The sequence below is a fragment of the Chenopodium album genome, chromosome 26 (assembly GCF_948465745.1).
Source record: "Chenopodium album chromosome 26, dcCheAlbu1.1, whole genome shotgun sequence".
NCBI classification, from domain to species: domain Eukaryota; kingdom Viridiplantae; phylum Streptophyta; class Magnoliopsida; order Caryophyllales; family Amaranthaceae; genus Chenopodium; species Chenopodium album.
Window position 1 is genome coordinate 8,206,609 of NC_137859.1, and position 27,243 is coordinate 8,233,851.

At 36.4% G+C, this 27,243-nt stretch overlaps 4 protein-coding genes across 4 annotated transcripts; 1 reads left to right on the forward strand and 3 right to left on the reverse strand.

The window, feature by feature from the left end:
• Positions 1 to 6,443: 6,443 nt before the first annotated feature.
• Positions 6,444 to 10,121, reverse strand: LOC145617239 (protein SIEVE ELEMENT OCCLUSION B-like). Its single transcript, XM_081671931.1, has 7 exons — positions 9,841 to 10,121; positions 9,636 to 9,740; positions 8,773 to 9,221; positions 8,562 to 8,671; positions 8,059 to 8,201; positions 7,487 to 7,969; positions 6,444 to 7,314 (listed from the first exon to the last, which is right to left on the reverse strand). The coding sequence occupies exons 1-7, from the start codon at positions 10,024 to 10,026 to the stop codon at positions 6,697 to 6,699; spliced, it is 2,094 nt and encodes a 697-aa protein (XP_081528057.1). The 5' UTR covers positions 10,027 to 10,121; the 3' UTR covers positions 6,444 to 6,696.
• A 4,182-nt stretch (positions 10,122 to 14,303) lies between these two features.
• LOC145617508 (protein-L-isoaspartate O-methyltransferase-like) lies at positions 14,304 to 18,224 on the forward strand. Its single transcript, XM_081672217.1, has 4 exons — positions 14,304 to 14,529; positions 15,773 to 16,049; positions 17,115 to 17,279; positions 17,491 to 18,224. The coding sequence occupies exons 1-4, from the start codon at positions 14,335 to 14,337 to the stop codon at positions 17,736 to 17,738; spliced, it is 885 nt and encodes a 294-aa protein (XP_081528343.1). The 5' UTR covers positions 14,304 to 14,334; the 3' UTR covers positions 17,739 to 18,224.
• Positions 18,225 to 18,762: 538 nt separating this feature from the next.
• Positions 18,763 to 21,393, reverse strand: LOC145616333 (28 kDa ribonucleoprotein, chloroplastic-like). The gene is made up of 4 exons (XM_081671036.1): positions 20,830 to 21,393; positions 20,455 to 20,556; positions 19,154 to 19,435; positions 18,763 to 19,044 (listed from the first exon to the last, which is right to left on the reverse strand). The coding sequence occupies exons 1-4, from the start codon at positions 21,250 to 21,252 to the stop codon at positions 18,982 to 18,984; spliced, it is 870 nt and encodes a 289-aa protein (XP_081527162.1). The 5' UTR covers positions 21,253 to 21,393; the 3' UTR covers positions 18,763 to 18,981.
• A 1,424-nt stretch (positions 21,394 to 22,817) lies between these two features.
• On the reverse strand, positions 22,818 to 27,222 carry LOC145617666 (putative galactinol--sucrose galactosyltransferase 2). The gene is made up of 15 exons (XM_081672393.1): positions 27,032 to 27,222; positions 26,710 to 26,920; positions 26,101 to 26,360; positions 25,912 to 26,002; positions 25,757 to 25,805; positions 25,579 to 25,670; positions 25,261 to 25,368; positions 25,054 to 25,170; positions 24,551 to 24,961; positions 24,324 to 24,465; positions 24,149 to 24,216; positions 23,891 to 24,025; positions 23,589 to 23,803; positions 23,383 to 23,471; positions 22,818 to 23,281 (listed from the first exon to the last, which is right to left on the reverse strand). The coding sequence occupies exons 1-15, from the start codon at positions 27,204 to 27,206 to the stop codon at positions 23,000 to 23,002; spliced, it is 2,445 nt and encodes an 814-aa protein (XP_081528519.1). The 5' UTR covers positions 27,207 to 27,222; the 3' UTR covers positions 22,818 to 22,999.
• Positions 27,223 to 27,243: the final 21 nt, after the last annotated feature.

The following is a 27,243-nucleotide window of genomic DNA, read 5'->3' on the forward strand; positions in this document are numbered from 1 at the left end:
AGCATACCCCTTTAGCCCAAACAACCAGATGATCAAACCGAAGCCCCATAGCCAAAAAACCCGGTTTAAATCCTGCACCAGAAGATCGGTAAACCGATCTGCAAGCCCCAAATCACCCAAACACACCACACAAACAGAAAAAATAACAAAACTAAAAATCACACAAAGGCACCTAAAAGAAAAAACAGGAAAAAACTTAAAAACTAAAACAACGAACGAAACCCTAACAACCCACCCCGCCGCCAAACCGAGCCCCACCACCAACGGTCCGAGGTTCACCAACCTAACCCACAAACCGCCTGATTTAAAAGCACGGACCGCTGAAACCCGCCCGAGAAGCCCAGACCCCACATACCCCCGAGCTGCGGCACCGACGACCCTACACGAGGGACTCAGAACGGCCCTACACGAGGGACTCAGAGGGCGATAACTCACCCTCCCCGTTCTCGAAATCAACGTCGCTACAACAGCCAAAGAGGTGGAGCATAGGCGCAGCGAGGAAGCAGAGAAGAAGTACGGCGGCAAGCCGGCCTCACGGCCGGTGATGAACAGAGGCGGCGGACGAAAAGGAGCGGCGCAAGTTGTAAGGCTGAAAAGACAAAAAAGCAAAACGGAAAAGGAAAAAAACAACTTAAGGGAATAGATCGGAGGCTCGCCGACGATTTGGCGTGGGCGGTGAGCCACACGGCCGCCGGCGAGCCTCATCGCCGGAGAAAAAAAAGAAAGACGGAGGTTATTTGGAGAGAGAGGGCTGGAGAGAGAAAAGATTGAAAATTAAAAATCTTCTTGTTATCATTTTACATACTATATTGGAGAAAGTATTGTTATGAAAGAACTTAGATCTGACGCATGTAGAAATGGAAAAATTAAGTAGCATAAGAAGGAACAAAATTAAAAGATCTTCCAACCCTTTGATGATAATAAAAAGTAAAATAATGTACGTGGTAGCCATTTAGGGTGCAAATAAGCATTATATACTTTGTGGTATAAGGAGGCAGGAAAGACTTGGGTAAATGGGAAGAGGAGGATTGATAATGATGATGATGTTAGGGCCTTTTTAGAGTCTAAGCATAGTGAAGGGCATGTGGAGTTATTTCAAACTGTGGGGTTACAAGAGTGGGACAGGTATCACCCCACTAGTGTTAGTGTGTCAAACCCATCTCCTTCCAACCCAACTGCATCTGGATCCCACCCACCCAATTCTTATCCAAGTGACCCAAATCCAAATGATAATGGATCCCAGCCTTCTCATTCACACCAATCTCAGCCCTTACCATCTCAAAAAAGAAACCTCAGTAATGTACAAGCTAAGGCAGCATCTACAAACATCCCAACAAAAGTGAAAGCCCAAGTAACTAGGAGGAGCCCTAGGAAGTTAAAGCTTGCTGAATTTAAGCCACATACAGGTGAGAGTAAGGCAGTTACAGCTGACAGTAAGCTTCCTTTAGTTTCTCATCCTAGATCTAAACTACAACCTAGGAAAGCAATTCAACCTGTGTGTAGGAGAAGCCCTAGGTTACTTAAGGATTGTGGGAAGGGGGATAGTGAGAGTGGTGATAAGGAGAAGGAAGTAGCTGTTATAGAGAAGGGCAAGGGTGTAGCTGCTGAGGCAAGTGAAGCAGGGAAGGTTGAAGAGAAGAGGCAGTTGAGGAAAAAGTGTACAAAAAGGTTGTTCAAAGAGGCAGATTCTGGATCAGAATCTGGGTCATCATCTTCAGAGCAAAGTGAGTTAGATATTGATTGGAAGGCAGGGGAAGAGGAGTTGGAAAGTAGTGATGAGGAAGAAGACAAGTGGCATGTCCAGACAAGAAAGAGCTTGTTAGGTGAGGTTCAGAAGTCTTTACAGATTGTGGCATCTAGGGAAAGTTCCAAGAAAGAAATTCAGGTGAGAGAGCAGAAGGTACTGCAGCTTGGACAAGACATTGGGTGTAAAAATCTAGAGCTGCAGGTTGAGGGAAGTGAGTCAGATGAATTAAGGAGTGCACATGGGTCAGATGAGGAAGAAGAGTCCTGTCCATGGTTTAGGGAGGACACTGACTTTAAGAAGCCAGTGGTTCTGCTAGAAAGGCAGTGTTTTAGCAACAACAATGTGCTCAGAAGGGCACTAAGAACCCATGCTGTTGAAAACAGGTATGAGTTTTATTACCTGCATAATGGTGGGAAAAGGATCACCATATTTTGTAGAAAAAGATGCAACTGTGTTTGGAATTCAAAGAGAAGTTGCTTGCCACAATGCAACTGTGGTGATGAAGTGAAGAGGTGTGAGTTCAAGGTGTCTGCCAGAAGAATTTATAACAGTTGTGCTTGGCAAATCAGGGAAGTGAGGTTAGAGCATAAGTGTATGAGAACTAGGGTGAATGCAATGATTTCAGCAGAATATTTGGCTGAAAGGTATGTTGAGGAGTGGAGGAGCAATCCCACATGGAAAATTAAGACCTTTAGAGCAAGGGTTTTGAGTGATTTGGGTATTCAAGTTGGATATTCATTGGCTTGGCTAGCAAGAGCCAGGGCAAAGTTCATGATTTATGGCTCTTCAGCAGAGCAATATGCAAGGGTTTGGGATTATGGCAAGACAGTGCTGAAGTACAATCCAGAGAGTGGGGTTTATGTTGTGGTACAAGGAGCAGATAGACCAGAACCTCCTATTTTTTTGAGGATGTACATATGTTTGGCAGCATTGAAGTGGGGTTTTAATAGAGGTTGCAGGCCTCTTATAGGCTTGGATGGGTGTCATTTGAAAGGGGCCTACCCTGGTCAAATCCTTGTGGCAGTTGGGAAGGATGGGAATAACCAAATATTCCCTTTTGCCTGGGCAACAGTAGAGGTAGAGAACAAGGAGACTTGGGCATGGTTCATACAGTGTCTTCAACATGATCTTGGAGATTGCAGTGAAGGGTTGGGTCTAACCTTCATGAGTGATAGACAAAAGGTTTGTCCTTATCTGTCTACTTTCTTTATTTCCAATGTTTATAAGTATGCTTCAGTTATTATTAGTCTAATTATTATGTGTGTATGACTTCAAATTGCAGGGATTGCTTGAAGCCTTTGAAGAATTAGTCCCAAATGCTGAGAAGAGATTTTGTGTCAGGCATATTTGGGCTAATTTTAAGCTGCAATTCACTGGATCCACCTTCAAGGAACTATTTTGGAATGCAGCAAGGGCAAAAACTCTGGTAAGGATAAGTGATGATATGTGTTCTGGTCATTTCAGATTTGTATTATTTTCATTAATCTTGTTAGTTGTCCTGTTCTTAAGTTTGGATAACATTAGGGATATGATATTCATGCTTAGCATTAGTGATGATATGTGTCCTGTTCTTTTATGGTATACATATGTGTTATGTTTTTAAGTTTGGTTCATTTAGTCTGGTGTATTGCTGCATTAGGTATGTTCTGGTTTGCATTAAGTCTGCAGTATGTGTGTGTGTCTCCAAAGCTCACCTATTTTGGTAGTGTGTATGTTCTGGTATTGGGGTGTGTGTGTTTTTTAGTTGCAGCCAGTGTGAATAATTCACTTATGTTAGTCTATGTGTATTGTTGTAGTTTGACTTTGAGGTTGCAATGGAGTCTATTAAGTTCCTGTCAGAAGATGCATATGAGTACTTAGCTAATATCAACCCATCACACTGGTCAAGACATGCATTTTCAGATTGGTGTAAGTCTAACATGCTCCTAAATAATCTTTGTGAGACTTTCAATGCAATTATAAAGGATGCAAGAGACAAACCCATACTAACTCAGATGGAGTGGATGAGGTGTTACATGATGAAAAGGAATTGTGAGAAGTGGGAGGGAGTTCAAAAAATGGAAGGGAAGAACATGTCTTATGTTTCCAAGGTTTTTGGGAGGATTGAGAGGGCTGCCAGGTACTGTATTGTCCAGTTGTCAAGGGGGGACAGCTATGAGGTAGACTTGAATGGGGATAAAGTGGTGGTTGATCTCAAAATGAAGTCCTGTACTTGTTATCACTGGCAGTTGACAGGGATACCATGTGTACATGCATATGCTTGTATTCTTGACAAAAGGGTGGATCCAGATGACTATGTTGATGCATACTACAGTAGGGCAACATACATTCAAGCATATCAACATGCAATCAACCCTATGCCAGGCCCCAAGCATTGGGAGAAGATTGACATGAGACCACCACTCCCACCTGCAGTAAGAGTCATGCCAGGGAGACCAAAATCCAAAAAAAGGAAGCTGGAGAAGGGAGAAGGAGCCTCAGGCAGCAACAACCAACAACCAAAGGGCCCTAAGTTTCAAAAAAGATGCAGAAACTGTGGCATCTTTGGTCATTATACCAAAAGTTGTAAAGCTGGACCAAAAGCTGAAGCTCCAAAAGAGGCTGAGCCAGTGCTGTCAACCAAGCCAGTCCTCAACACCCCATGGCTGCAAGAACAGAGGAGAAAGAAAGCAATGAAGGCTGCTGCAAATGTAAGCTACATGTCATGTAACTTACAGTTGTCAAATAGTGAAGTCTGTCATTTTTTTGGCTTATGTGTTTGTGTGTGTTCATTTACAGAAAGGGGCAACTGCAGGACCAAACAACATTGGTAACAAGAAATTCCCCCAAGAGCAGCAGAAGAAGCAAGCTCAAAGTTCACAGCAGGCTCAAAGCTCACAGCCTGTAACTTGCAGCCAAAATACTCAGGCATCAACAACCACAACAAGGTCCAAGTCTAAGGGAAAGAAGCCATGTGTTTGAAAAAGATGTCTAGCTGCCTTTTGTAAAACCTTGACTTTGGTTTCATTGAATTCTATTTTGAAAATGTATCACTTTAAGGTTCTGTAACAGCTTGGTTTGGAAGGACTTGTTTTTTTTTTTTTAAGCTTATGTTTTTTTTTTTTTTTAAATCTAAGTTCTTGTCAAACAATTCCTGTGACTGAATTTGCAATGATCAAAACAGTTGTTTAATTAGACATAAATTGTCCACTTTTCATTCATGCTTGAAATTGTTACATATGCATACTGTCCACTTCATTACAGCAGACTTAAGTACTAGCTTACAACATCAAGCTTCTTGAAATACAAACAAACACCCACTAACTTACCCCCTACACTAACCTAAGCTACTTTAACCACAACTAACAGCCCTAGCATCATCAAAACAAAACACAACACCTACAGGTACACACCCAAACCAGTTACTGCTCTGCTTCCCTTCATTGTTGTACCTCTTCCTGTCACCATTAAGAGCTCTACACTTCAGCTTGAGGTTGTCAATCTCATTGAGGAGGCACCTCCTCTGCCCATTGAGATCCTCCACTTCAGTTTTCAGTGAGCTTATCTCACCCTTCATGAGTTTTTTGTCGAGGATCAATTGATTAATCACATCCCTTTGCCAATCTGTCCCATCATCTTCATCCACCCACTCAAAGCTCTTGCAGCCCCTAGTCTCAGTTTTGGGATCATAGAACTTGCATGTCAAAAACTTCCTCCCAGGATTCTCTTTAGTCCATGAAGTTAGCCTAGCCATTGGTATGCCACAATCACACTTCTTGTATTTTGAAGGTGAACACCTAACCAAAGCTGCCATTTTTCACTACAAAATACACAAAAACCACGATGCATTACAACTTTTCATACTTGTTTCACCCACCAACACTTTCAATTTCATGATTTGCACACCCATCAAAAAAACCCCAAATTTAGATTACACTAAAGAACCCTAATTCGTTTTCCAGAAAATTATTGCAATTAACAAACACCTCCATTCAATTAAATCCAAATAAACATTCCTACATACATATAACCGTGCTAATTACACAAATAATTGAATAAAACTTGCTGAAATTGTTCGATTTATTAAGAGAACTCACCTTTTCGACCTTCGCAATTTCCGCCTACTTTGGCCAAACAATCACCAATTACCCACACTCACTGAATTCGCACTTAGTTGTTGTAAGAAATTTGAGTTTTAATTTGATGATTTTGTGATTTAATTTACTCCAATTGAAACCACAACCATCACAATGAAATCAACCAAGAACAATCGCATTTAAATGGGGGTAATTGAGGAGTAGCCGTTGGAGTGGACCCCACTTGACAGAAACAGTAACGGCTAAACCCAGGTGGTAGTTATTATGAAAGTTTGTGTGTTTGAGTGGTAGTATAATAAAATAAAATTTTTGATGGGTAGCAAATGTGAAACATGCTGCTTTCAGTGGTAGTAAATGTGAAATTTTCCTTAAAAATAAAAGGCAAATTTTCATGTAAATCGAGGTAATTAAATATTACATGTAAATCGGATTATTAAAAGTCATAACATGTAACCTAATTAAAAAGATTCGGGGGAAGTATGGGACTATATGATCGATAACTAGACCAAGGGGTGATTAGTCAGTTTGTAGTCTTAAATATGCTTATCAGCTTATGTCTTATCGTCAATAAAACCTGTGATCAAAATTTGTAGGGAATGTATGTAGTGAAAAACATAACAAATCAGAAAAAAGAACAAGTTTGTCACTAGAATTTAATAATCTTACATTCTTAATCTTAATACTGCATTACATGATCACACACTCTGTTGCAGACTATTACAAAGCTCTAAAACTCAGTAATTACTTGTAAACATATCAGAATCTTGAATTGGCACTCATTAACCATAAAATTGTTATACACTGCATAATCAACTTATCATATAAATAATCGAATGAACTGAATAATTTCGGGTTATAGAAGATGAAAGTAATTTAATCAGTGCAGCAGCGGTACATGAAGTACTTCTCCATAGGTCTTCCACACTCGGCACACACCACCTTCTCAGGGATACCGCCTCCAACCCCAGGAAGTATAAGCCGGTTGCAGTGGTGTGGAGTATGAAGTGCCAGCAAATGCTCCTTTAAAGCAGGTAAAAAACCTATCATTAATGCATTTTCCTTCCATTCGTCGAACTTCATGAGGCAATCTAGTATTGTGTCCCCTTTGGATCTAGCCATATCAGTTAGTCCGAACCACATTGTAGCCCACCCTTGGTCACTTCCATCGAAGCTAAGTACTGTCATCACTTCTTGCATAATCGAGTCATTCTCCACACCCTTTCCATGTTGCATTTTCGAGTAGAGCATGCACTCGAGCCTAATCCAAAAGTACCACATTGAGTTCAAGTCAGGCAAATAATGACTGAGTCTATCTCTGTCTATGGCTGTCACCATTTTCCTCAGTCGTTCCTTTGCATTGCTTTTCCCGGCATATACAAGCTCTAGAGTGATTCCTGCCTCGGCTGCTACTTTATTGGCAATGTGAGTAAACGCCTTTATCCACTCCATGTCTTCCCCTCCATACACACAAACGTACCTTCCTTCATGAGCCTACCAAAAAAAAAAGGCACACATTTATTAAGCATAAAACTCATTACAGTTATGCCAATGCAATGAATCTATTCTCTGTCTTTTCTCTGAAATATCATATAGAAGAAGTGAAATAACCGAAAACTGTTAAAAAAAACAGTGAAATTTGACAGCGATATGAAAGAGGATATACCCAATCAAGGATTTGAGGTTTGATGTCATCTACAAAAAGCTCAAGTGTCCAAGACTCATCTCTCCAAAGAGCTTCTTCTTTCATAGTAGTAAAAGGGTAGGCTAAATTTCCCCAAATCAAAAACATGTGAAGGGCATTTTGGCAAACAACTTTCCCTTGGGGGTCTAGCGCGACAAGGATCATTTTCTTTTCAAAATTCCATACCTCCCTAATATACCTTATAGCAGCAGGCTCCATAATTTTTGGGTGATGCAGAGTATACCATGACATCATGGACTCGAGTTGCTCGAATCTTTGCTGTAGTGCATCATTCCAAGGGACTGTCTTGTCTATTATCGGAATCCACACAATTTCATACTGCAGCTCAGGCTTTGACCTTGATTTTCTGTAAATTTGGTCTAGAATCATCAGCTCTTCTTCTGTGACATCAAAGTCTGAAATGAGTAACAGGACTGTTTTTCTCCTGAGGGCTTCAACATGAACCTGTTACACTTGAGTCGTTAGGATTCGATATTTTTTAGGTGGAAAATGAAGTAAAATGGATGGAAAAAGTATGTGGTGTAAGAGTTTACCCTTGAATTGGTAGGCTTTTCATAAAGGGGCATCATATCATCCTTCAAGTATATCAAATGCCTTAGTATCCTGGTGTTGTCAAGCTGTGGTAAGTCGAGGATGCGTACAAGATTGTTGTATGCCTCAATGTGTTTCTTCTCATCTGCATATCAAAATCATTTCTAAGAATGCCTACGAAGATTCAACTCGATGAATTCACTAATCCTACTAGATCAAACATTTGTCAAATATACTTAAAAGAAACAGAATTTTTAAGGCAATGCAGGGGAATCATGAAATACCTTACAGTTTTCTAAATAGTTTACAATGTTTATCAATCGTCATTATAGATCAAATACATAAATACTATTGTAAACAAAATTTCTAAGAAAGATTGTTACATTCTTAAAATAGTACTGGTTTGTTACATAAAGGATCTATCACGAAAAATATTACATTATTAGTAATGATAGATTAGGACAATGCAACAATTAATTTTGGAGGAAGTACGAAGAAGATTGACCTATATGCTGATAGCAAAGTGCAAGTTGTTGCATAAGGTGGTCATGAATGTTCCTCTCCTTATGAGCCAAGCTTGATAGCTCCCATGCTTCCGTCGTTGATGAAACATACCTACAAAACAATTGAAATATATAGTAAAATTACCAAAAGAATATTTAGTATAAAGTTAAACTAATGATCTGATTAGATTGTTTAAGTTAAGAGTAACTCACTCATAGCTCATCCCAATAAGACTAAAAATCTGCGTGGCACAGGCTACGACACTCCTGATAGTCCAGTAAGCAGCAGTTGGAATGTGTGTCATAGCAACAGATAAAGGCGGCTGCTCAGCTGAGATGTACTGCTGAGGCAGCTGCCTGAACTCCACAATCCTCTTTGTTACATCTAACATCGCCCCAATGAGACTGTTGAGGGCTTCAAAGCGGGATTTCAGTGCATTAGAGTGTTCCATTACATCAGGTAGCTGCTTGAGGACAGCAACAGACTTGGCGAGAGGGTGACTAGAGAAGAGCTGAACCACTAACCCGAACTCTCCATAGGCTATTGCTAGTGCCGTGAGAGCTATGGCTACCTTTGCATCCCATGAATAGCTTGACAGCAAGCTGAGAAGTGCCATTGTTGTCGCGTGTGCATCTCCTCCTCCCGCGCATTTGCATGTTATCTGCCAATATACAGGACATATGTTATGAAAACATGAAATAATATGCTATATCAATATCCACGGCCTCTGCTTTTACTTGTGTTAGAGAGTATTTTATTTTGCTCATTGGAGATTTTTTTATACTACCTCTGTTACAGGTTATGTACTTATGTGCAACGATTAGACACTCTCTACTTTATGTCAAATCGTTGCACATAACCTGTAACGGAGGTAGTAAGTATAATTGCCAATCTATGCAATGAATTTTACATCTATTTCATCAGTCTGAAGGTTTAAAATTTGTTTTTCCTTAGATGTTTATTTTTTAACACACAATTACAACATTCATATGAAATGACTAGGTGTGGTCCTGAAGGTCATGGCCGAAAGGGGCAACAATATTACATAAAATCGCGAGTAACACTCTTTTAGTACCTCACAGGAGACCTTCTGAATGACAAAAGCCAAAGCTTCAAGCATCCCATTTTCATCAACAATGGCTGCACCAGTCTTGTCATCCAAAGATTCAATATGTGCCCCCTGCATAATGAACAATAAAATGATCACAATCGAAAAAAAAAAACACACGTACAAAAAAATTAAAAATGGACCAAAGAAAACGAAGAAATAATAAACATACAGGAATGCTAGGGGCAGCACGCTTAAAGACATCCTCAATGATTTCTAAGATCGGCCTGACATCTACATCGCGGCCATCAGGAGCATGTGTTCCTTGGATCTGCTTCAGCATTGTGCTGTCGTCGGATGCAGCAAACATCCGACGTTCACTCCTAGCCATCTGCCTATGTGATGGTGCACTAGACATTTTTTTTTTCTTTCAATTCTTACCTACCTTTGTACTAAAAACTTTGTGATTGTTACTAGAACAAGTAAGTGTAACTGTTCTACTGGCGGTCAGTGAACTGAACATTATATAGTGTTAAAAATGTGTAACAATTTTACTTTTTTTGTTTAATTTCATAATAAGATAATGTGATATAAAGTCCTAAAAGATCTTTGAATCAAGTTCCTTACTTGCATAGAACCTAAAGCCATGTAATAAGATAAGGTTATGTAGCTTTGGTGGTCCCTTCTTCAACGTCTTTACAGCATCCGTCCTTAGAAGTTTAATATTATCATTTAGTTTGAACATCTTTGCTTACAAACAGAATTAGTTACTTCTTAGTTCTTTTTTGAGTAATTTCTTCCTCCATTTTTTAATACGAAGTTCTTGCGATTTTACTGTAAGTTACGATAAGCTTTGATCGTCATCAACATGACATAATGCCCAAAAAAAAGAAAGAAGTTTTACCTTTAATCTCAAGTTATAGTATCCTTTTCTTCTTAAGGTTGGCAATTTGCTTGATTGGCCAAATTTAACAACAATAAAGATGAGTTCTAGTGGTAAGATTTGATGATCTCTTTAAAAATTAATTTGGTTACTCGATTCTTCATTTCACTTCAATCAAACACCCGTGATAATAAAGTAATTTGGTGCTAAATGGCTTAATAACAGTCATTATAGAACTTCAACCATCAAATTAATTTTTTTGGTTTAACCGGTCCCCTAACCAGGCATCAATAGCGAGCTTAACAGTATTTAACAAATAAACATGTACATATATATATATAATTTTCGTTCTTTAGTACTTGTATGATTTAGTATTACAAATAAATTAAAGTTTTATCTTCAAACCGTATATACTACAGTGGATTTATATACTACAGTGGATTTATATACGAAGTACAATTTAAGAATTATTCATCATAGGTTTAACATCCAAAATGTCTCTAAGAAATGCTTCAAAAATGTTGTTAAAGAGATTTAGCATGTCTAATGTGAACATTTTTACATCTCTTAGCTTTACTTAGGGACATGTGGTTGAAAGTCAATTTTGCAAAAGTTAAATTGCTTTGGCCCTTTAAATTACTTTAACTTACGATAAATTTTGATCATTATCAACATGACATAATGCCCAAAAAAAGAAAGTAATTTTACCTTGAATTTCAAGTAATAATATTATCCTTTCCTTCACTAGGTCGGTAATTTGCGTGATTGGCCAAAATTAACAACGATAAAGATGAATCCTAGCGGTACAATCTGATGATTTCTTAAATATTGATTTGGTACTAAATTTTAATCACAAGTAGACTATTCCATACATGCACGTTAATTATCTTTGCAAAGTACTCGTAGTTATGTGAAGCTTAAGTTTTTCAATTCTTCATTTTACCTCATACAACGTGATAAAATATAAAGCTTATCCTTAAATTTAACTGTCGACATAATGAGATGGCAGCAAATTATAGTTTCATGCACTCTTTTTATATTAAATTAAAATAGACGTATTCTCATGTTCAACATGAATGTTATGAGTAGTTAAGTTGATCTTTTGATAATCTGTTTTAAATATTCTACAGTACATTTTCACATCTAGTTTACGCTAATTTTATATTGTCGAGTTGATCCTTTGACAAAATGCTTATAATATCCTAAGACACTTCTTTATCTAATTTGCGCTAATTTCATATTCAGATATGCAGGTACTTGTATCAGATATAAATATCCAAATTCCATTTACCGTGTAGTGTGGTGTAGCCTAAATCTATATTGCATTAGGAAAAGCATGTTTTGTGTGTTACAGTGTTGAAAATATGCAAGTATCTTCGTATAAAAAGTATTAATAGTACCATGGCCCAATACACGTAAGCCTATTAATTACTTTATTCTCTCAATATTCTACACAATGACTTGTTTAGTGTTGGCAAGAACAAGGAAAAAACGAGGTAAAGTGAACAATAACGAGAATAATGTTCCTGGAAATTAAAACAAAAGGTGAAGCAAATTCTCCTCTGAAATCTTTGCTGGAACATTGGAAACAACTTTCCTTTTAATTATGGGCCTTGCATTTCAAGTCTTGAATCTTTAAAGATAGGATAGAGAAGAGATGAATTTCAAACATTTTACTTGGAGGGAAATTAAAAACGGAAACACTAAGGTCATGTTCTCTTCACCTTAAAAAAATTAATATTAAGTAAAAATAATTTCAATTCAGTAAAAATAAGTTCAGTTCAGTAAAATGAATTTCAGTTCAGTAAAAAGAATTTCAGTTCAGTAAAAAAAGTTCAGTTCAATAAAATTCAGTTTTCTTAAAGAATAATTATAATAGAATATTAGTAAAAATAATTTTAGTTCAGCAAAAAATAATTTTTTGTTCAGTAAAATTAATTTAAGTTCAGCAAAAATAATTTCAGTTCAGTAAAAATAATTTCAGTTTAGCAAAATTAAGGTGAAGAGAATGGGGCCTAAGTATTAAAATTCAATATCAATACAAAATTAATGGACAAATCAAAAACACATTGAACACTAGTAAAGAGGCTAGAGTAAATTGAGTAATTTTTTATTTAATTTTTGTAACGGGGAGAACAGAAACTTACATAAAGATAATTTCTACAATAATCTTTTTTTTTTTTTTATCATCTATATATATTAGGGTTGAGTGACACTAATAAACGATGATCACTTTCATGTGCAAAAAAAATTAGAGTTATAGTTTGGTCATATAAAAACATTTCCTCCATAAATGGTCGTTGTTGACACTAATTGTTATGCAAAATCTTAACATCATATAGATGTTGTGGAGACTTGGGATCAAATTGACTAACCACATAGTATCGTTCGTTACTACTTAAATTGTAAAGTTTTTGGATGGAGTAATATGTTGTTCTATAAATGATGCTCTTCTATAATATATTAATATTTTCATCTTTTTTCTTCCTTGGAAATCCTTTAGTTAATAATCAACTAAGTTTTGTCTGAAGTATATGAGAATAATATGATTGCATTTCATGTGGTTCATTATATTAAAAGTAAAAGCAACTAAAGTAAAAAAAAAGAAATAAGATTCTGCCTAAAACCTTAAAACACATTTTGTTAGTAATAATATATTTATGAACCCTCGTACTAATAGTAATCATATATTAGTATGATCACATTTATCTTGTGTGAAAAAGTGGTATGGGAAAAAGCCTATAGGTTACTTACTTCACTAAATATAAATAATGACAATGAGATTTCTTTTGCCCTTTTATAATTACCACAACAATTGATCGATTTTGACCATTAATTGTGATTTTTGGAATTGAAGATAAAAATATCTATAATAATAATGTGAAATCATATTATTCATTTTGTTTTATATGTAAAACATATTTTTATTTAATTGTTTTAATTTTTGATAGATGTATGAAGATATTATTAAATTAAGAGATCAAAGTTTATTAATGTTCTGAGCTTTGACAAATCATTATTGACACAAAATTTTGGCAGAGTCAAGCAAGCTAAATAGGAAACTCCAAATATTTTACTTGGTCGTAATTGTTATTAAGCTCTTGAAGTTGCACATCAATGACACTTAGAAATTCAGTGAACATTTGAAAACTTAGCGAAGAAGTCTTTTGATCTCCCAATATCTAAAAAGTGGGGCCGTAGATGGGTAATTCATTATTAAAGAAAAATAATTAATTATTTCCAAATTTGGTCCTTTATAAGTATTTTCTAACAAATTTCCTTTGAAAATTTGTGCATCCACTCACTTTGCAAATTTCTCAGTGATCCCAAATGTCCCCCTCTTCCATCCTAGGGATGACCATTCACAGATTTAGATCACATTTAGGTCACTTTTGGGTTGTACTATAACATAATATAATGATTATTACAAAAAATAATATGGACTAAATTATGTTGACTTTTTGAGTTATTAGGTTAGGTTCAAGTTGAGTTTAAACTTCTTGATAACTCCAGATTGGGTCGGATTATGTATTGCCAACCCTACACCAGTACACCACATATTGCTTATGTTCTAGCCACTCTAGCCCACAAGTATGAGATTGCTTCACCTGTTTAACAAACATCATTTAACCCTATTATATATTTGGGTTGCAAATAAATTGAATTGGGCTATATATTCAATCAATTATCTTTACCCAACCCAAAACAATACAAATTTTTGCAAATGGATAATCCAAAATTCTAAAAAATAAATAAAAAAATAAAACGAAACTCCCAGAAAATTCTTTTTTTTTTTTTAGATAATAAAAAAAGAAAATAAGAAGAGTTGAGAAAAGAAAAGAGATGCAATTACTCTCATCTCCTATGTTGGCGTATGGTTACCGCTATCGTGCGCCATATTACAAGCAATTTCTTCCCGTTTCTTCTCCCACGTTTCAACTCCACTCTCGTCTCCTTCTGCCACGTGTCACCTCTTCTCTCTTCAATTCTTGCTCTCCTCTTCCCACAACGGGCAACTCTCTTCTCTCTCGCATGGAGGTTCTCTTTCTCTCTATCTATTTCTTTCAATTTTTAATTTCATTATTTTATTGGGTTTTTTTTTTTTTTTTTTTTTTTTTAAAAAATTTAGAAAATTATTTTTATTTTTGGCGTAATTTGTGACAGAGAAAGGTGTTTGGTTTGGTCCTACTTGTTTTGATTTCCTGCGTCTTAATGGTAATTTGGGTTTTTTGTATTTTTAGTCAAAACCCCACAAAATTATGGGGTTTCTTATGATTTTTATTTGATGATGAATGTGTCAAATTATGTAATACCATGAATGTTTTGCTAATAAGATGAATGGGTTTAGGTTGATTTTACTAATAAGGTGTTGAATTTGTATCATTATCATGGAGATGATTATCTTTGACTCTTGATTATTGATATATGTGATTAAGTGTTGTAATTTGGCTAATTTGTGAAAATTCCCATGCTTCTGACTCCAAATGAAGTGCCCAAATGTTGCTTCTTATGTTATTGGAGTGTCGAGGGTCTGACATGGGTACTTGAGCTGAAATAAAGTGTTTTAGTCAGTAAAATAGTTGGCATTGCTTTGTTTGATTGAGTTTCGTCTACATCACTATCCTTTGCGACTCCCTATGCCAAAAAAATAAGTACTTGGACTTTGTAATTTGGTGTTGTATATGTAAAAATCAATGGCTGTACAGAAAGGCTTGAATAAGTTGAAGAGATTTTATTAATACTAGTACTTACATGAATATTGTAGAAGATGGTGGTCTTAAGCACTCTTTAAGGTCTTCTACTGATTTTTGTTGCTTATAATTATAGTCTTAATTAGGAAAAAAAGATTTAGCTTTTTGTTGTAAGTCATATTTGGCTTATGATGCTGTATTAAATCTTTGAAATGAATTAGGATGGTGTAGGTAATTTAATTTGATACTAATCAGAATTCAGTAATCAAAAATTGGTGGCTGGTATAGTGAAATGTTCATTATACAGTGACCTGTTAGTTTTAAAGTGCTGTCATTGTTGTTTTGGAATCCTTTGTTTGGGGGTATGAGTTCTCACTATCAGCATAAATCAGATGAATTTGTGGCTGAATTGAATATACTGTGTTGAATTTCGTAAACGAACACTTGAACAGCCTGCAAAGATTTTTGGCCTGATGGCTTGGAAGGTTTTGTTGTACTCGTTTATTGCTTGCACTCTGACTGATATCATGTGTGTGTTTCACTTGAGTAAAGTGTTTGTTTATTTAATTTCGTGTTTTTTCTATCTGCAGAAATACTTTTCTGGGTCTGGCGGCGACATGAATCGAAACAAAGGTATGGTGGATCAGTTACGGCGCTGTGGAGTTTTTAGATCTGAGAAGGTAGCTGAAGTTATGGAAACTATTGATAGAGGTTTGTTTGTTCCTGATGGAACTCCAGCTTATGCGGATAGCCCCATGCCGATAGGCCATAATGCAACAATATCTGCTCCTCATATGCATGCAATGTGCCTTGAACTGTTACAGGAAAACCTGCAGCCTGGGATGCATGCTTTAGATGTTGGTTCAGGTGATTTTCTGCTTCATATGCTTGCCTATGCAGTCTCATTTTGCTCTTTCTGTATAGACATGTTTATTTCAAGTTCATAAACTATATCGATAATAAAATGAAATGTATACAGTATGTGTATTATTACATGCAATGTCTCTAATACAGTTCCTGTTGGTCAGTTGATGCATCTTCATCAATGTAATGTATTTCTTCATTCATTTTCATACCACTTACTAGTACTACCTTTCATGTGGGTATGATTCATAATGATAATGATGAACAACAATTACTAGCTATTGAACCCTCGTCATTATGGTTCTTAGACTTATCACCAGATATTATAGACTATCTTTTCTTTTTTTTTTTTTAATGCGATATTATAGACTATCTACTGCTTAAAGGATCTTGTTAACGTATCTATGCTTTTAATACCGTCTCCAATGTTCCTGTTCCTCAGAGGTGGAGTTCTGTTGTGACATCAAATGTGTTAGAACTTCTAATTTTCTAAAGCCTTGAAGGTTGCTTCTGTACTTTTATCGTGTGACTAGTTTTGGTTAGGCTGAGAACATACTATACAGAAGCAAATAGGATTTTTTTTCTGCCACTGAACTATCTGGTTGAAATTTCCGATTTCCGATTTCCTCTTCCTCTTTTTTCATGAACATGAAGTACAGTTGGCATTTCATTCTAATCACCCTAAGCATCTCTGTAAGGGAAGAGAACAAAGTTTCGATTGTGCGTATACTTGATTTCCTTGACAAGGTGGTTACCTTAGATATGTTTTGCTGATGAAAGCAATTAAAGCTGAATGAGGAAGACTAGGCGATGATGTGCTGATAACAAACAAGCATGATCAAGCCTGGTGTACTTTAAACTCTAATTGAATTGAATTGTTGAGGATGAGGGATTGAGGGTTGAGTTTGAGAAAAATAAATAAATAAATGGAATTGATTCAATCATTCAATAGTTTCAATGCTTCGTCATCAGTTGAACACCCTTTAAATTGGCTGCTATTAGTTTAGCCCTGTTTTATACTCTGCAAGTGAGTGATGTTGCTAATATATTACTGCTTTTTGCTTGCAGGCACAGGATACTTGACTGCATGTTTTGCAATGATAGTTGGATCAGAAGGTCGTGCGGTTGGCATTGAGCACATACCTGAACTGGTCAATTGGTCTATTGAAAATATCAAGAAAAGTAAAGCTGCTCCTTTGCTGGAAGGAGGATCCTTGTCTGTTCATGTTGGTGGTAAGATCACAAAGCAGTTTCACTTTACTCTATGATTTCTTTTCTTTTTGTCCTATAATATATTAGCATGTGTAATATTTTCTGAATATATTGATACATCTTGGCTTTTTAATTGCAACATTATGGTGTTACCAATAGGTTACTATATGTTGTTTATGATGATGTAATTCATTTCTTCTAACGCAATGATCGTATGGCAATGTGGTGATAGATGGAAGGCTAGGATATCCTGAGGCTGCGCCTTATGATGCGATCCATGTTGGTGCTGCAGCACCAGAAATTCCGAAGGCTTTGGTTGAGCAGCTGAAGCCTGGTGGCAGATTGGTGATTCCTGTGGGAACGTACTTCCAGGATTTGAAGGTGATTGACAAAAAGGAGGATGGCTCTCTCAGTGTCAAAACTGAAACTTCCGTGAGATATGTTCCACTGACCAGTCGAGAGGAGCAGCTGCGGGGTTAATTGAACTCCCTTCAGCTTATCATGCTCTATATTGATCATCTTTTTTTTTTTTTACTTTTCATCTGCCAAGACGTTATGTTATGAGTTATGTTAGTATGGAGTTCCCCCTGTTTTTGTAAATATTGACAGAATGGTTGGGGCAAGTGTATCATCACTTGATTTACCTCAGAATGACTCCCTCCTCCATCTAATTACAGATTAGGTGCATATATTCATATAATTTGAAAGACGAACTAGTCGTGCACAATAGAATGTATCAGGAACAGGAGATGAAGGTACAGGTGGGTCGTTGTCTGGAGTAATGGAGCTCATCTACTTGCAAGTCATGACAACACCATGTTGTGCTTGAGCATCACTAAAGATTTGTGTGTGATACAGGTTATTTTGCTAACTGTATTTTGCATACATTGTACGAGCACGAATTTTCATGTGTAAAGATTTGCTCTGTTTAGTTGCATTAGGGGAAAAGTTAAATTTGTTCAGTTATAGGAAGGGAAATATTTGGAGTGAATTTTTGATGATTGGCAATGTGATGACTATGCTCCCATACAGGCCAAAGCTATGGTAATTCTACCATTGATTATCTCGGCATGTAAGTGAGCATGCCCAGAGTTCATCAATGGAAAAGAAGGGGTTCTTCATTACAATTTGTTTCATTGGTTTTACTCGAAACACAAAAATATATGCGGTATACAAAGACTTGACATGATGAAGGCTTCATTGTCTTAAAACTTGGAGACAGTTGAAAACCACTATGCTGCTTGAAGGAAGTTACGTAAATTCTAAAGTAATAATTCAACACCCTAAAATATTTTTCAAAAAACGCATCTGAGTACATAAAGAAACAGAAATCAAGATGACAGGACCGAGGGAAGCAAAGGGTGCAATGGGCAACTTATTGATCCTAAGGGTGTTGGAAGTTGGAATGACTTGAAGTCTTTTGAACAATAGATATTGCATAAAAATCAATTGCTGCTCCATATACAGTACAAAATATAAACAGCAGTTACGAAACCTTGAAGAATGAATTTTAACAAACTTTACGTATATTAAAATATGAAATGGGTTTGTATCGCCATAATTGCAGCCATTGCATAAACTAACTAAAATCACAACATTCTTTGGAACCGCCGCTGTCAAAATATATGAGCTATAAATAGTCTCAATCAAAAGGTTGGGGGCAAAAAATAAAAAGACAAAGAACTAATACTATCAACCAGCTGAGTTGTACTTGTGGAGCAGATCAAAAACTACGCCTTGGTCTTTCTTCAGCAACATTTACCCTGATTGCCCTTCCATCCAAGCTCTGTGACAATAAAGAGCATTCAGAGATCAGTAACACACCATAGAAAAAAGCATACAAAGTTTACAAACAACATATACTGAACCTCCTCAGAATGGCATATTAGAGTTACCTGTCCATCAAGAGCAGTAATGGCGTCATTCACCTCTGATTCAGAGGCCATTGTGACAAAGCCAAATCCACGTGAACGGCCAGTCTCCCTGTCAGAAACTACTCTGGCACTAAGAACTTTTCCATGTTCACTAAAAAGTTGCTCAAGGCGTGAACTGTCTACATCCCATGGAAGGTTACCAACATAAATTCTGCAAGAAGGTTCAAACTCTCTGGGAGGCCTTTCAGGGCGTGATCCTCTTGGGGCAGCCTTGTTTACTGTTAATAGCCTTCCATTCACATCCTGTTCCAAATACAAGAGATGCAACACAACTTATGAATTCATTTCAATAGCCTCATATGCACATAAACAAAAACAAACAGCCCCCAAGTCTGAAGTCTACCCCAAGATACCAGGTCAAGTCTTTATTGCTTCCTAAATATTGGGCAAGCTTAAAAAGTGATGCTAAATTAGAACTTACACAAGTCTAGCAACTTAATCGCATCAAAGATGTCTAACAGTGCAACTGTAGGTCATTAATCTAGGAGAAACTTGTTCATCTATAAGTTATCAGACATCATAAACAGATTCACTCTTTTCCATATTTGAACTCACAACAGTACTTCTTGCATGTCAGTTGACCTCCCTCTGCTCACACCCACCAAAAGAACAAAAAAAATACCCCTAAATAAAAAATATGCTAAGAACATCTTTTCCTTTCTCATCATAAAGTCTAAAGTCACTAAACTCTTCCCATTCATAAGCTAGAATTGCTTCCTCATTTTAAAATATTGTAGCATCATTTACATGAACAGGAAGATCCCATGGAAGGTTACTAGCATTTGCAAACCACAATTATCTAGAGTTTCTCTCCTCCATCTCGAAACTGTCATATACAATTATACATTGATAAATTGCAAAATCATAGCACTAAATTGACCATAAAATGCATAATTAGCAGAAACTTTTCAACAGTCATGTTTATGACTCCAAAGTTTGCACATAGAAACATCATCTAGATACACCTCATAAGCCATAACATATACTCATCACTGAACACCAATGCCAAAAATGGTCATGAATATATAATCCAATCCAGCCATATGAACTAAAATCACTTCTTTGTAGCAATAACATCAATACTTGGAACACCATTTCCAAAATTAACATGTTAAAACTTTTTATCACTATATATGACACCAAATTTTGCACATATATACGTACATACATACATCATCTACAACAAAACCCAAATTCACAACAAACAAAACAAGCAAACTCAATAGCATTAAGCAGCAAACTAAATAAGAAAGTAAACTTACATATCCATTCAACAATTCCACAGCTTTCTCAGCTTCTTCAACTGTACTCATGGTCACAAATCCAAACCCTCTACTCCTATCAGTCTCCCTGTTGTAAATTACCTACAAAAATACAACATCAAAGAAAAGCCCAGAAATTATACCAAATTATCAACAAAAACCCATCAAAATTAACACAATTACAACCAAGAATAAACCAAATTATCACCAAAAGTCCAAAACCCATCAAAATTTACAAACTGTAAACCCAATTGTATCAGCAAAACCCATTAAAATTAACAAACTTTAAACACAACCAATTAATCAAAATCCTCAATTATCAACAAAACCCATCAAAATTAACAAAATTAAAACCCAAAAAAGAAATGAAATTACCTCAGCAATCTCAACAACACCAGCACCATCAAAAAGCTGAGCCAATTTCTCACTATCAACATCATAAGGCAAATTACCGACAAACAATTTAGCCTCTTCAGGAGGTTCAGGGAACCCTTCACCACCTTCAACAGCACCTTCATCTTCACCTGCAAATTCAGAAACTTGAGGTTCAGAACCCCAACTCGCAACCTCTTCTTCTCCTTCAAGAACAGCATTGGTGGACCCTTCTTGCTCCCAATCAGAGGTCTGCGCAACATAGGCAACAACAGGGGGTTTTTGAGAGAGTGAAAGACTTAGCTTGGTGGGTTTTAATGGGGTTGTGAAATACAGAGATTTAGGGTTGAAAATTGAGGGAGTATAGAAGCAAGTTGGGGACATTGAGAGGGTTTTGAGTAATGGGTTTGCTGTTGAAGTCGCCATTTTTTTAGGAGAGATTGAATTGGGAGGCGAAGAAGAAGGGAAGAGAAGAGAGGGTTTAAGGAGAAAAGGGGTGAGTGAGGATAAGAGGATTGATGGATTGATAGAGTGAGGCTTTTTGTGGGAGTAGAAACATAGATACAACCAAGAACAAATGAGTCACACTTACTCACCCCCACTTGACTCAATGGGAGAAATATAATCTTAAATTTTGGTGTTATATCTTCAAATCTAAGGGTTGTTGTCAATTTGGTTCTATGGATATGGGGTTTTTGTTGATGTTTGGATGGCTTGGAAGAAATTTGAGCTTGAGAATTCAAGTTTTTGTTAGGTTGATACGAAATTCTAACTACTGTTTGAGTAAATAGTGCGATGAATTTATATGGAATCAAATTTCATTTTTACTAGATAAATTAGATTAGATTAAACAAAGCACGATTTTGAATGACTAGTTTATGTACTTTGGTTTTTGTACAAAGCTTTAGAAGATTTTTGTTATTGAGTTAAGGTATGGTATGTCAAAAGTTGACTCGTATGACCGATATCTTGCATTCTAAATTGGTCCGTGTAAGGTAACAATTCAATTCTTAAAAGTGGGAATATGCAAATTATCGGTGTGAAATTTGACATGTTTTGGGCATCTAGTCGTATATTCTGTAACACATAAACTTTTTTTTCCTTTGTCAGTAAGTTGTAATACTTATGGTCATGTTAGACCTGACAAAGCTAATCAGTATTCGATTACTTAACCTGAGATCCGATTTTGGACTCCAACAACAATCCAAACTTGACTAGAAACATGAAATGACCTGGCTAGAAACCCGAACCAGCTCGAAGTGGAGTACATGTTTCAAATAAATTATGAATTTTATGAATTTATGTAGTTATATAAGATAATAGGTTCCAAAATAATTACAAAGTCTTACAATGCTATTCTTTTCATTTACATTTATAAATGCTCAACTTAATTTATACCTTATTTTACTATGTGAAATTATATAAGGTCAAGTGGTCAACTTAATGGTCTTAATCTATGCCTTAAACTCCAGTTTTTTCTACTCCATTTGTCCTTAAATTTCTTTTCTTTTCTTTTCTTTTTATTTAATTTTTTTTAACAAAAGTTCTTTAATAATTTTTTTGTTAAGCTTAAACTCCATGTTAAAGAATTTAGTAGGTAGAGTGAGGAAACAAGTGAGATAATCCACTTCACATGGATTGAGATATTGAGTAGGAAATTTAAGTAACAAACAGATTACCCGGGTCACACTTCACCATTTAGTTGCTCTTTTCAAAACGATTATTTGAAATCAGTCCATTTGATATTAGGAAATACGAGTACTACATTAGCTATATATGCTCCTAAATATCTACTGGATTTCTCCTTTTAAAAATAGGGATATTTTCTGAGTAGGTATGTTAGGAGTAACTACTCTGAACTCTGAAGGATTTTCACAGCACATTTGACTACATCAATATCCCCCCAAAACTAACATATAAATTAATCATAAATAAAGGAACAATTATTGTAGGTAACAAAAATGCAATATTTGAGACTGATGAAATCATAATCAGCCATTCGGTTATTTATCATAAATCGTCAGCATATAATGTTAAATCATATGTTATTTAAACAAACAAATTCCACAGCATAGGAATAATTTCCCCTTAACCAATATAGAGATTAGAGAATATCAAGTAATCAACCAAAGAATCGTAGAACAAATCAGTTCCTGGATGAAAACATCTCATGTTAATACACAAACTCGATATCTTTAAGTTGGCATCCCCCTTCAAGTGTCATGGTCAGTAATCCATCTTCCGGACTGTATGTAAAATCTTCTGTCTTCGTGTCAACGGTACAATGCTGTGGTTTTGTGCTTGAATAAGCTCCAAAGCGGCCACAACCCGTCACTTTGATTTTCACAATGCATCCATCTGGACCTGTAGCTGAACTCAAAGCTTCCACAGCTCCACCAGAGTTGTACATGTCAAGTAATCCGACAGGAGCAAAATGAACAGTTTCATTAAATACCTGAACACAAACCAAAGTAAAAATTCGCCACACTTAGAAACAAGAAATGATATTAAGGATACTGAAATGTTCCGTAAGAACCTGGTATGTTGATTACTAACCTTGATAGGACAGATTGTATATAATTCACATGTAAGAACGCCTAATGACACTTCCACTTTTCCATTAGCTGGAACTTTGGTAATGGTTCCTGCAATGTATCAGTTAATAAGAATAATTATTAGTAGTCGAGCAACTACTGAAACATATCATATCAGGAAGGTTTATTAGGCTACGTAGACAGCAAGAGTTTACAGGACAAGTTTACCAGAATTGAAAGCATAAACTGCACAATCTCCTTGCCAGTTATCACCAGCAACCTCTCCCAGGAATTCGACATCATTGGGCCTGATTTGGCCTGAAATAACTTCTGGTATTGGAGTATCAAGAGTATTATCCTTCAATGGCCAACTCCCTGCTCCTTGGCAGTTAAACACTCCGATAATGCCAGATAACTTGTTCAGGTTCCAGATCTTCATTAAACTATCAAGCGGCAAGAATTGCAGAGTAATTATAATAAACTAAAGTTATTCATGCAATTTGGACTAATTTATTGAGACAAAGTTTTACCTTTTCCCATCCATAACAGGATCTTTGAATAAGCAGTCTCGTGTAGGCCGACCAGCATATCTGCCTCTCAGGATTGAACCATCAGGTAACACAAGCTTTTTAAGAATTTTGAAATCATGAATTCCAGGCTTATCACTGCAGTTCAGCAACAACTTCATCAACTATATATCATTGTACAAATATTCAGAAATTGAAATTGATATGAAAGAAGGAAAATTCAACAATTGAACTAAATGACAGCAACTGCTAGTGTTTAACCTGACATATACTGCACAGCCACCCACTGCTCGGGAGGCAGCATGAAATTCAGCAGTGTCATGTTTGCTCTATAATGTTAACACCATCAACAATAAAAGATTAGATTTTTCGGCTGAGCAGATTATGTACATAACCACTTGAAAGAAAAATTAGCATAAGTTAGAAGATTACTTACATGGAACATGTCCCAATCAGGAACCACTATTTCTCCTAGAAGGAGACTGTTAAAAGACACAGAGGCAATATGAAGTGTCTGAAGTGTAGGCTCCCGAGGCATAAAATCCTCTGATGCTCTAGCAACTGCACTCTTCTTTGAGCTGTCAAGCAGATATTCAATCAGAAGTTACTTCAAACATATCGAAGAAACCCACACTTTCTTCATTACAAACTAAAACTGCATACCTGAATATAGAGTCTGAATTGTGACTCATGCAAGAAATGAGGTTATTGTTCTTAAAGTTCCTTGCAACAGATTCTTCGAGTGCCTTTTGGTGAAGACCAGTAAAATGAACTCGGCCACCATAACCAGAACCAACTGTTTCAACTACATTCTGAATATCCACTTTGACACCATCCACATCAATGCTGGCAAGATAACTATGATAATCGTTGTAGAAGTCACTAATTTTCTCTGGATCAATAACTCCAAGTCCATATTTCTCAATGCTGTCCATTGCAACATCTCGAAGATTTCCTACATTACCCGGTGATTGAACAGGATATACAATCTTAGGATTGTACTTCTTCAGTGATTCAGATGATGGCAGGAGCCCTCCCCAGTATCCAACAAGAGCATGCCACATATAAACATATCTATATTATCCAATTACACCTGCCTTAGTCTTGTTGTATCTCACAATCTAAAAGACAAATGTAATCACAAAAACACATGCAAAGAGCTTTACTTCAATCCATATGTCTCTTTGATGAATTTGATAAACTCGGGAAGGGTGGTGTAGTCATCTGAACTAAGCCTTTGGAATTTCTCATTTTCCTTAATGTCCCTTAGTCGTATAGCAAATCTATCAAATACCAAAACAGAAAGGTGTTAGCGTTTTTCAAGGAAGCAAAATTGTCTTGCAGATAAACTCTTTACTAGAAAGACAACTTACTGTGTCCCTTCAATGGGCTCTTCACCTTCTTTTCGGAATTCATCATAAGTGTCCTGCCATCCATCATCAATAATCAAGAACTTTGGAACACAACCTCCTGCTGAAAAACTGTATTGCAGAAAGAATATCAAGTCGTGTTAGACAAAATGCACAATGCAGCAGTCGACACTAAGGAGAATAGACTGATGCAGGATGAGCAACAACCTGTTAATTACTGCTGAAAATATGCCTTAATGTAGATAGTTCTAAGTAGTAGCAAAGGCCTATTGTAACAGACACAAAACAACAAACTTCATCAGATAATTTTGACTTGAATACCTTTCAAGACCCGCTCTGATTCCTTCTGGATTGACGTCTTGATAGAAAGCATCCCAGGTGCACCATCCAAACCAGTCTAAATGCGCAGGCATCTGCTAGTAACCAAACGCAACACCAATCAGAAAAGTGTGTCCTTTTTGATGAACTGATGATACAAATTGGTGACCTACTGCTTTACCTTCTTATTCTTTATGTGACTGAATGTCCCTTTATGTTCAGCCAGTATCCTACATTGAGACAGTAAACACACTAAATATCCTCCTCCACAAAAGTCGAAAAAAATGCCTAACTAATTCTATACTAAGATATGTATAGTGCTGCAACCAAACATACTTGATCGAATTTCTCATTAGTTCATAGGGGTTCTCCCCCGAATTTATAAATACTGATTCTGACACATGGGTAGTCTGAACATCAGGATCTCCTGCATCAACATGCAGAACCACGAAAAACAATCAGAACAAACACACTACCATCATACAAAACTCGAACCACTGCACGAGTTTAAACCCATTAACTGACCACTTTCAACACAAAATTCGAGCTCATTTGTTGCAGTCCCCTGCAAGCTCGCTCGAAAAGCTCCCTCCAAAACAGGCAATACCAAAATGTAGAAAGTACTGTCAGCATTCCTCTCAGTTTCCTGATCTACTAGTTCAGATTCTTCTTTAGCTTCCAACAGCAACATTTGTGTTTCAATTGGTACTTCACTTCCAGAATGTCCAACTCTAGGTATCATCCACCATATCTTAAATCTAAAAAGTGATAGAAATGTGTATTTCCTGCAACACCCATTCATAAATTCATTGCATTACTATACTTTATTACTCCTTTGATCGATACTAGAAAGGTTGCATATATCTGAACCTCTCGATTCATTAAATACTCGCTATTGACTTATTCTTGTCCAAGTATTACTTGGTAATCACAGCAGAAATTAAACAAACATACATTTGATTGGATTTTTTTTTACTTATTTTGAAAGAATTAGAAATTTTGGAGTATCAAAAATCAGCCCCTCCCCCCAACCCAACACCAAAGGAAAAAAAAAAAAAAACAATATCAACGTGACAATTAATTCCGGATACAAAAATAAAAGGAACAAATTAGGAAAGAAATAAGTGAACTAACTCAAGGACGCCGAGGGAAAAAACATGACGGGAACTAGACGTGGGAGAAGTAGCCCCAATGAAAGCGGACCCAAACGGTGCCGGAGAAACGACAACATTTTCCGGCACTCGGGTGAAAACAGCTTTACCGTTGACCAACAGACAGCCATCTTGGATTATGGGGGATGTGGGAATGCTAGTGATCGTCATTTTTTTTGAATTTTTCTCTCCAACTGCAATGTGTAATGAGTATATGAATCTTCTTAATGATTTAAATATATAAAACCAAAACCAATCAGAAATTAAAAAATCAAATTCTATAAAAAGAAAGTTTGATTGAGTACCTTTGCAGGAAATGAAACTATGACATGAAAGTGAACGAAATGATCGAAAGTTCGAGAGGTTTAGTGGAATGTTAAACGCCAAACTATTACAATAGTGTTTAGTCTTCATGCTGAGCTGTCCATGACTTGGATAATATAAATAATTCGCAAGTTTGAGACCTTCGCGAAGTAGCATTTCAATGTTTGTTGTACTTGTTTCATTTGTGTGCAAG

Bases quoted from the DNA above. Each gene is read 5' to 3' on its own strand.
- LOC145617239 (XM_081671931.1), bottom strand. From the start codon at position 10,026: ATGTCTAGTGCACCATCACATAGGCAGATGGCTAGGAGTGAACGTCGG. The intron at 9,741-9,840 runs GTATGTTTATTA...TTCATTATGCAG, and splicing joins GTGCTGCCCCTAGCATTCCT to GGGGCACATATTGAATCTTT. The intron at 8,202-8,561 runs GTCAATCTTCTT...TTTGATATGCAG, and splicing joins ACTTTGCTATCAGCATATAG to ATGAGAAGAAACACATTGAG.
- LOC145616333 (XM_081671036.1), bottom strand. From the start codon at position 21,252: ATGGCGACTTCAACAGCAAACCCATTACTCAAAACCCTCTCAATGTCC. The intron at 19,436-20,454 runs GTAAGTTTACTT...TATTTGGAACAG, and splicing joins TGGAATTGTTGAATGGATAT to GATGTGAATGGAAGGCTATT. The intron at 19,045-19,153 runs GTAACTCTAATA...TTATTGTCACAG, and splicing joins TTACTGCTCTTGATGGACAG to AGCTTGGATGGAAGGGCAAT.
- LOC145617666 (XM_081672393.1), bottom strand. From the start codon at position 27,206: ATGCTACTTCGCGAAGGTCTCAAACTTGCGAATTATTTATATTATCCA. The intron at 25,806-25,911 runs GTATGTTTGGTT...GTCTCAATGTAG, and splicing joins CTAATGAGAAATTCGATCAA to GATACTGGCTGAACATAAAG. The intron at 24,962-25,053 runs GTAAAGCTCTTT...TGGATAATATAG, and splicing joins AAAGAGACATATGGATTGAA to ATATGTTTATATGTGGCATG.
- LOC145617508 (XM_081672217.1), top strand. From the start codon at position 14,335: ATGCAATTACTCTCATCTCCTATGTTGGCGTATGGTTACCGCTATCGT. The intron at 16,050-17,114 runs GTGATTTTCTGC...TTTTGCTTGCAG, and splicing joins TGCTTTAGATGTTGGTTCAG to GCACAGGATACTTGACTGCA. The intron at 17,280-17,490 runs GTAAGATCACAA...ATGTGGTGATAG, and splicing joins CTTGTCTGTTCATGTTGGTG to ATGGAAGGCTAGGATATCCT.